The sequence below is a fragment of the Condylura cristata genome, unplaced genomic scaffold, assembly GCF_000260355.1.
Source record: "Condylura cristata isolate star-nosed mole 26May11 unplaced genomic scaffold, ConCri1.0 scaffold00006, whole genome shotgun sequence".
NCBI lineage: Eukaryota > Metazoa > Chordata > Mammalia > Eulipotyphla > Talpidae > Condylura > Condylura cristata.
Window position 1 is genome coordinate 55,354,385 of NW_004567107.1, and position 9,123 is coordinate 55,363,507.

General features: G+C 47.9%; 1 protein-coding gene across 1 annotated transcript in view; it reads left to right on the forward strand.

Moving 5' to 3' along the window:
• Nucleotides 1-1,429: 1,429 nt before the first annotated feature.
• The window catches only part of MTAP (methylthioadenosine phosphorylase), a 34,958-nt gene continuing 27,264 nt past the window's right edge, over nucleotides 1,430-9,123 (forward strand). The window contains exon 1 of the mRNA XM_004678018.2: nucleotides 1,430-1,462. Coding sequence (XP_004678075.1) covers nucleotides 1,430-1,462 — 33 coding nt within the window. The remainder of the gene's footprint in view (nucleotides 1,463-9,123) is intronic.

Here is a 9,123-nt window from a genome sequence, read left to right on the forward strand (position 1 = left end):
CCTCCCTACAGGTATCTCACCCACATCTGCCTTAACCAGTCCAGGGTCAGGAAACAAGCCCAGTTTCTTCATCACATGCTTGCTGCTCCATCCTCAGGTCTCCTTCTTCTCCATCCAGCTTCCTTCTCTTCTTCTCTTTCTCTGCTTGTCTCCTTTTTCTCTGCTCAGCTCTACCCTCCTTATGGGTGGGGCAAGGAACCTGGAGCTTCCCCTTTTCCTAGGGACCACCCTGTTACACCATCACGTGCATTACTGGGCATTTCGGTCTTGGAACATTACTGCCACCTACTATTATTTAGGAGCACCTATTTCATCATGGCAGGTTAAACTGGATTATGCCTGTGAAGAAAGGAGGGAGATTTTTAAGAATAAGGGTTTAGCCTAGAGGAGATGGGTGGGGTGTATATGGTGGGAGACAGTGAGTGTTGTGGGCAGGGCGGGGGTGTGTAAGGGGCGACCAGCCGGTGTTAAATGGCGGAGATGTGAGTTCTGGATTTTGCATCCAGGGATATTGTATGTTACTCTAGGGTGGAAAGGGTTAAAGATGACACGGACTGAGCCAGGTAGAGCCAAGCTAGATGGGTAGTGTCTCCTTCCCATAAAATCTCTTCCCCTCCAATTGAAAAGGAGCAAACCATAGCCTGTAAATCAGAAAGGTTATCCAGCAGCCCGTCGGTGTTAATTTCCTCTTTGTCAACCCTGAGTTTAGGGTCCACCCCACCCCTCCAACCCCTCCACTGTCCTCCAGGAATCAGGCTAAAGGAACAAAGCCCTGGTTGGGTCAGGGGGGAGTGGAAGAGCAAACCGCACCCGAACGGTGCAAGCAGATGGAGGCAATCTCCAAGAACGCCCAGTTTCTCCGGGTAATGAGTCTCCCGCGAGAAATTCTGGAATGCAGACTGTTCAGATTTTCCACGGGAGGCCGAGCGCACAGCTAGTCCTGGGTGAGCGTTTTGTGTTTTGGGGTGTGTGTGCGTGTGTGTGTGTGTGTGCGTGTGCGTGTGGGGTGTGTGTGGGCGTGTGGGGTGTGTGTGTGTGAAAGTTAATGGAGCTGATTAAATTAAGCACTTACTGTAACAGCCAAGCGCTAAAGGAACGGCCTCTATTTTTTATAATCATGATCATGAATCCGTTAGTTGTAACTGCGGAGAGGGGAGTGTGGGAGGGAGGAAACAGAACACCGGAAAGGTCCTCAGAAGAGGCGGGACGCGGGAATCTCGACTTGGGGAGGGGTGAGGGGTGGGGGAAGAGCCCACACTAGCAGCCAATCCAGGTGTCCCGGGGAGGAAGAGGAGGAGCCAGGGCACCCCCTCGCGGTATCTCTGCTGGGTCCCGCGCTGGGCTGGAACCTGCTCACTTGGCCAGCACACCAGACTCCGCAGCCTGCTCCCCACGCTAGGCTAGGCGACCGCGCCTTCCTCCCGCTGACATGGCTTCAGGTGCCACCACCACCCCGGTGAAGGTGAGATAAGCCGTCCCTGTGGCTACGATCAGCCCTGTCGGGTGCTCTCTTGTTCCCGCCCCGAGGGACCGCGCCTCCGGGCCACGCGCTCCAGCGCGCCCCTGCGACGGTGATGCAGGTCTGGGTACGACACCCGGACGCGAGCTGCTCACCCTGGTGCGGGGAGCGGGAACAATTGCAAACGAGCCTCACTCCCACCTTTGATCTCAGCTACACCCTCCCCACGCTGGGATCGGAGAGGCCAGTTGGAGAGGGGCGGTGGGCGGGGGTTGCGCGTGTCCCTGCCCTTCCCGAGCTCCACTTTTTTATGGGGGAGGCGTCGTGGGACTGGGGTGTGTGCCCGGGAGTGACCCCTGCAGCTAGGGTCCTTCTGGGTCTTCTTGCCCCTGCCAGACTCGCTACCGCTCTGGCGGCTCCTCACCAGCGGCCCACGTGGAGAACTGCGTGCTTGCTCTTTTTTGCTAGCTTCCGGCTGTTTTTCTTCCAAATGTAGACCTTGTTGTGTCCTGAAGTTTTCTCTGGCGACGCAATCCTGTGGGGATTCTGACGCTTGAACAAAACACTGAAAAGGAATACTGGAGTACAGGGCCTCTCCTCGTTAGACATCTCAACCTTTAATCGCTTTGTTTGCAACCTTGAAAGTGAAACCGTTTGTTTATTCCCCGGGTCTCCGAGCCAGGGGTTCAGAGTGCGTGGCCAGAAGAGGGCGCGAGTTGAGGGGTGCAGCGCCAGCTTCCCAGGGGGCTTTTAAACCCTTCTTTTCCTGGTTGGTGTCTCGAAAGAGAAAGTGTAGAATTACAGTGCCTGGGGAAAAAATTGATAATGAAACCTAAAACCTCTTCTGGATTGCTGATGATTGGCTAAGAACTCGGCTAACTTGTTTGACGTGTAGAAATTTTCTGGCATGGGCTGCCCTATCAACTATCTTCTGAGTCCCCCTGTGCGTTCTTTTCTCTCAGGAGAGGGCAAATCTCTGCGGATCTGTGTGTCTTCACCCAGTGATTGGTTTATGAGGGCCTTGCAGCTCTTGAGACTTTTTTTGATGGGTGGGGTGAAGAGTGTTGCTGTGAGGTTTAGATAAGAAATTACTTTTGTTATTTTGAAAAGAATCTTGTATTCCACAAAAAGAAGACAGCCTCTTCTTTCCCAGTCACTCAAGCAAGTCCTTATGGGCAAAGTATGGAGGGTCCATGGTACCCATCTATAATGTGGGGGTTTTACAGGGAGGTTTAGAATTGTCTGTCTGGCACGTGGTTGACCCTCGTTAAGTGGTAGTGCATTCCAAGTGAATGAGCTGGTTGAGATTTGAGCATCTTTTCTCCAGCCGCTAAATTATAGCATAGGTATCATTAACTCACAGGCTTTAGCAAGCAAGCAGGAATTTTTTACATTTTGTGCATTTTTCCGTCTCAGTTGTAATCCCCATGGGCATCCCACGCCATCACCATAGTCCAGTGCATTTCCTCCCCCCATGTTCTTGATCCCATTCCCCCCTCCGCCCGCATAAAAATGTCTCTGGTATATAGCTTAAAGCAGAATCATTTTAATCTGGTTTAATCTTCTGCCAGCCACAGTTTTTCTGTAAAATTAGTGCAGCATTTAAGTGTGGACTGGGCCTGTGATGAAAGCCCTGATGTAAATATTGAATGATGTGCATTTTTGGTCTTGGCGAGCTGCTGAATCTAAAACGGAGAGGTACAGAGAGTGCTAGACTGCCTGCTGATTTCTGTCTTTGTGGCTAGAACAGGTGACAGTTCTGCGGTAGGGAACCCATGATGCCAACAACAAACCTTCTCACTGCCAAGGCAACATTTCTGCATAGAATACACGAGATGCTGGTGTACGAAGCAGAATGGACGCTAAAAAACTACGACCCCCAGTTCGTAGAGTGGTGTGTGTGTATATATATATATATATATATTTTCCCCCATATGAAAAAGAGGCCCGGAAATGTCTGAGCCTAAATAGGGAGAGCTGGGCTCAGAACCTGGCATATACACCAGGCGTTTGAGTTCTGTGTGTGGTCCGGGTGTTGTGTGTGTGGGCGCACAGCCTGAGGAGCAGGTATGGGGGACATGCGGTCCGCTCTGTGCCCTGCGCTCTCCGATGGCTGCCACAAGGGGGCGCCACCTCTACTGGCAGGTAGCACATGTGTTCAGATTCCTAGAACAGTTCATTTGGTCTTTTTGACAGATCATCATTTCAGTCCGAGGTTGGGTCTCTGCCTCTCCTGCCATCTAACTTGAGCCTCAGTCTTCAGCTGGGCTTTGGGGGCGGACCAGCCCACCATGCAGGTATTCTCTACGTGAAAGCAGCCGTGTTTTAAAGTTCACAAGCGTCACACAAGCCCACACTGTGGCCAGCTTAAACCCAGATATCTGATTTACCATTCAAATCTTGTTGTCCTGCCAGAATGCTCTTCAGATATATTTGTCGAGTACTAGCCAGGCGCTGGAGATAAAATGCAAGCTTGTCTATCTTATACAAGCTCCTAGGGGTAGGAGTGAAAGACCCAGAAACAGCAGAAGTAAGTAGGACTTACGCTAACCCCAAAACCACATGAAGACCTGAAAGACTGGGGCTAGGACCGCTAGAACCCAGGCTCTGTCCCCACCATAGTGGGCCGCAAGCTCGGTGTCTTTGTGACCAGAGCATTAGCTGGAGACTTGTCATGAAGAAGTCGGATCTTATTCTAGGTCTTTCGGTAGCCAGTGAAGGCTCTGAGCAGAGGTGTGGCCTCTGATTTACCCTTTCAGGCCTCTGTGGGGAGATCCAGGGTGGCTGTGGAGGTTGTGAAGAGTACAGACGGATGGTTCTTTTCAAGTAGAGCAGAAAGCTGGGTGAAGTGTGGGGAGGGCAGGGAGAAGAACAGGAGTATGGATTTGATCTGGAAGCCCCAAAAGAAGGCTTGCTGGTGGATCTTTACAAGCCAGGAGAGGGGCAGGACATCGGCACTCCTTGGAACAGAGGAGCAGGATGAGTGTAGGATTCCTCCCTCTGCTGCAGGTCCCAGGCCACAGGCACTGGGTGACAGTTGTGGCTGGAGAAGGCCCCCTGATGAAGAGGGGTGTGGGAGTGGGAGGGAGCCCCATGTGGGCAGCCATGGTGTTAACTGTTCGGAGGACCTCAGATAGATTCTGGACAACACAGAGGCCTTTGGCATCTAGGTGGAGGTCATTCTAGAAGCTGTAGCTGTTCAGCTTACTCTGGGGGATGAAAAAAAGAGTTTTGCTAATCATGGTTTCTGTGATGAGAAGGATATGTTTCCAAGCTGTGTGGGTGGTGGGCAGTAAAAACAAAATGGTATTAGGGTGTCCTAGAATCTAGATATGGAGAATGGATCTTATAAGCTCTCATTTTGTCTTTTTTTTCCCCCAGTGAGCAGATAGTGCATTTAATAAGTGCTGTAACTACTCAGGAACTTCTACAAAGTGTGAATAATTCTGTGGAAAGATTTGCTAATCAAAAATGTTCTAGGGTTTTTAAAAAAGTATTGGGGGTGGGGCCTGGGGGTGGGTGTGGTATAGGGACAGCCATCTGAAGGGGTGTGAACCAGTACCCCTAGCCCATGTATGGTGTTTTGAACCAGCATTTCTGCAATTTTAAAAATCATGCAGTTAAAAAAAAAAAAAGACAGTAGCGTTCAAAATGAAAAAAAAAAAATCATGCAGTTAAAAATGAACACATAGGCCCTCCCTGTGGTGCAGCAGGTTAAAGCACAACACTAAGAAGCTAAAGCCACTTCAGCATGAGTTCGAACTCTGCCTGCCCTGGAGGAGATCCACATGGCGTGGCAGACCTCTCCTGACCCACCCACTGCTCCCCTCAGCAGTGTACTTCATTGATTTGCCTGTTCTGCTCCCCACTCTGAATCCTCTTGCCACCCCTGCACCTCTGACCTGTACCCCAGTTCTGTATGCATAAATCTTTAAAAAAAAAAAAGAAAGAAAGAAAGAACACGTAGCCCTCCCTTGTGGCAAGCTCACTGTAGCCGCTTTACTGTGATTTTTGATTCCCCCTCCCCCCCAGGAGGTGACCTACATGGCGTGGCAGACCTCTCCTGACCTGCTGGCTACTCCCCTCAGCAGTGTACTTTGTCGGATCTGCGTGTTCTGCTCCCCACTCTGTCTCTGGTGAGTCCTCTCACCACCCCTGCACCTCTGGCCAGTACCCCAGTTCTGCATGCATAAACAAATAAAAAAAAATCTTTAAAAACAAATGAACACGTAATGTCAGTGTTGCATTTCTTTTAAAACTGCACTGTCGATCACATTGCCTCTGTTGGCATCTTCTTTCTTTAATTTTCAAAAGATTTTGCTATCCATACATAGTAGGTAGTATATTTAACAAGGTGGTAATAAATGTAAATTCATCAATTAAAATTTTTTTTTTTAAAGATTTATTTATTTATGCCCACAAGAGCTGGGGTGCAGACCAGAGGTGCTGGGGGTGATAGGACAGTCGGGAGCAGAACAGGCAGGTCTACTGAAATACACTGCTCAGGGGAACAGTGGGCAGGTCAGGAGAGGTCTGCTGTACCATGTGGGTAAGCTCCCTGGCTGGGACTCAAACTCATGCTACAGTGGCTGCAGATAGCTTCACAATGATGTGCTTTAACCCAATGCGCCGCCAGGGTGGGTCCCCTCAATTAAAATCCTTAACATGAATTCCTTATAATAATGATCACAGTCATCCTATGTAATTGAGTCAGCTGAGTCTTGGCTGTGTTGATAGGTAAGTTTTTAGAGAAGCTTTATCAGTTGACAATGCATCTTCCTGACTTCCTCTCCTGTTGAACTCTCCTCTGACTGAGCACGCTGTCAGAGGACTTGGGAAACTGGCCCTCAGAAGGTTGGGGGACAACCCATAGACCCCGATTGGAAACCAAATCACCAACAAGCCTTTTTTTCCCTAGGGTCACAGGGCCTATGGGCAGGTTGATTCCTTCTGTGGGACATAGAGCACATCTCTGATTCTCCCCAAAGACCTGACCTACAAGGGTGGTTTACTTGGGGGGTGGGAGGGTGGGCGTGTGGATAAGAGGTGGCATACTAGCTGTCCCCAGGATCATTTTGCAGGTTTTGAACATACATCCTAATTGAAGTGCTTGGCCACCCTCTTACAACTGAGCTGCTACAAGATCCAGGAAACCTGGAAGTCACGTGGGCCTGATAAAGGAGGCCTTTTAACCTGCTGTGCTTCCCACAACAAATGGAACCAGAGCTGAAGGATGGAAGTGCTCATACCAGGGCTCCCCACTAGTTCTTTTCCTGGATGTGACTAGTTACAGTGGCCTGAGTTATGGGGTTTTGAGACTACCTTATTGCAATTCTGTAAGTCCTGAGGCAGTGTGGCCAGACCCTAAAGTGCTATTCTAGAAACTGAGTGGTAGAGGAAATCAACTCGGAATAGGGTTATATGAGCCATTTGGCCTTGCTGGAAGTCCCTGTTCTAGCCAAGGAAGCCACCATTTACATTAAATGCTTTCACAGTATCAGCAAGCCTTACCTTGAAGAAGTGGCAGTGGGGAAGTATAATACTAGCTATTAAAATCTGGCAGTGAGATGACTGGATTAAAAAGATGTGGTACATACACAAAATGGAATATAACTGAGCAATCAAAAAAGATATAAACTCATGCCTTTTGCAGAAACATGGATGGAGCTGGAGGGATCATGCTTAGTGAAATAAGCTGGAAAGAAAAAGAAAATAACTGGATGGCTTCACTCATAGCAGGAGTATAAGGGATCAGGGGTGGGGGTGGGGGGAGAGAGAAAAACAAATGTAATAGAGTAAAAATGAAAATGACGAACAACTATAAACCAGAGACTTTGGAAAGGGGGATGGAATTAGAACTGGGGTGGAAAGAATGCATTGGACTGTGGTAATGGCACAAAGGTGAATTGGTGGTGGGAAGCCCGTGGGGATTACAACTTAATGAAAAATGCACAAATGAAGAATGATGTAAAAGAAATTTAATATAAAAAAAATTTGGCAGTGATCCTCCTTGACTAGTAGGTCCTTTTTTCTAGAACTTTTATCGAGTAGGAAAGACAGGATTCCATCTCTGTCTCCAAGTACATTTCCCAGGCAGTCTAGGATGCCTGCACTGTGGACAGATGTGGTTGGCTTCCTGTCTGTAGATGAAGTCTTCATCTTCAGGGGACCCCTCTCCCCTGTCACATGGTTCACTCAGATGCCCAGTTCCTAAGTTGAAGATTGATCTGTGACCTTGGTCAAAAATTCTCTCCACATCAGTATCCTTACAACATGGAGACAAACAGTTTCTGGATACCTTATGATATTATGAGGAGATGCAGCAAGTAGCACATCATAGTGGTGGTTTCCCACGGCAGCTTTGCTACATGATTTGCTCCTAGCCAAGTTTTTTCATTGTTTCTCTTTCCTGTTGTAAAATGAGTTTACTGTAAGGTCTACCTTACATTGGATGGTTGTGGAACTCAAATGAGGTAAAACTGCTGAACCACATAGCGTGGTGCCTGTGACATGCAGGGGCTCAGACAGCTACTTTATTTATCAAGGTAGCTAAATTTATTTGAATTTACTTCTAGGAGGAAGACAGGATGTGCTTGGGCATGTCATCCTAGTTGTACTTTGCTGTGGAGCCAGCAGGTGGCGACATTGGCCACATCTTGACTCCGCAGGCCTCTGCCAGGAACATGGTTGTTTTCCTGGCTGGCAGTGCTCAGCTACTACATTGTCCTGTATCGATTACAAGACAGGGTTGTTGTCAACAACCATGACAACATGAGGATGGCTGGACAGATTCACCTGCAGATGGTTCCAGTGCTAGAGCGCTCCACCTTGGCTTTCTGGTGAGAGCTAGCGACTCTGACTTCATGCTCAGTCCACTGTTGAATCTAGAGTGTAAGATCCTATGGCCCAGGCGACATCTAGAAACTTCCAAGTCAGAGGGGTAATATGTTATGGGTGGGCTGGACAGTAAATAACACCCCCCACCCCCATGATCATTGGGTGTTTCAGAAGGATAAAATGGGAAAGGCCAGTTAGAGGAAGGTTTAGGGTTGCATGAAACGACTTAAAGGTAAAACATTCTATTGGTGATCTTACTAACTTAAACGAACACTTCTGTAAATTTGAAAACTAATAATGGTTAGTGTTTACGATATTAAATTTTAACTGGTAGAGAAACGTGATACCATGTAGGATATAACCAGCTGTAGTTTCAATAATGCGCCATAAGGTGGCGCCAAATACAAAGCATGTTTGAGTCACTTGAGGAAGTTGGAGAGATCCTTTTCCAGTTTTGGATCCATTAACTTGGTAATTTTTAAATAAAAACTCACTAAATTATCTTTTTTCATGTTTTTAAAGATTTTTCCCCCAGGAAGCTCAGGGTCACAAAGGTGACAATTTCCCCAAACATGAAATATAAGTCAGTTTGTGGTGAGATCTGAAAATTATTAGGAATTCAGATAAATCAATTAATTCTGGAAATTTTTTTTCAAGGAACTATTTTCTGGTAGTAGAAATATGATGACAATAGATTTTAACTTTTCATTAAAAAGAAATGTTTAGGCCCTCCCTGGTGGCACAGCGGGTTAAAGCACAGCACTGAGAAGCTAAAGCCACTTCCGCATGAGTTCGATTCCCACCTGCCCCGGAGGTGACCACATGGC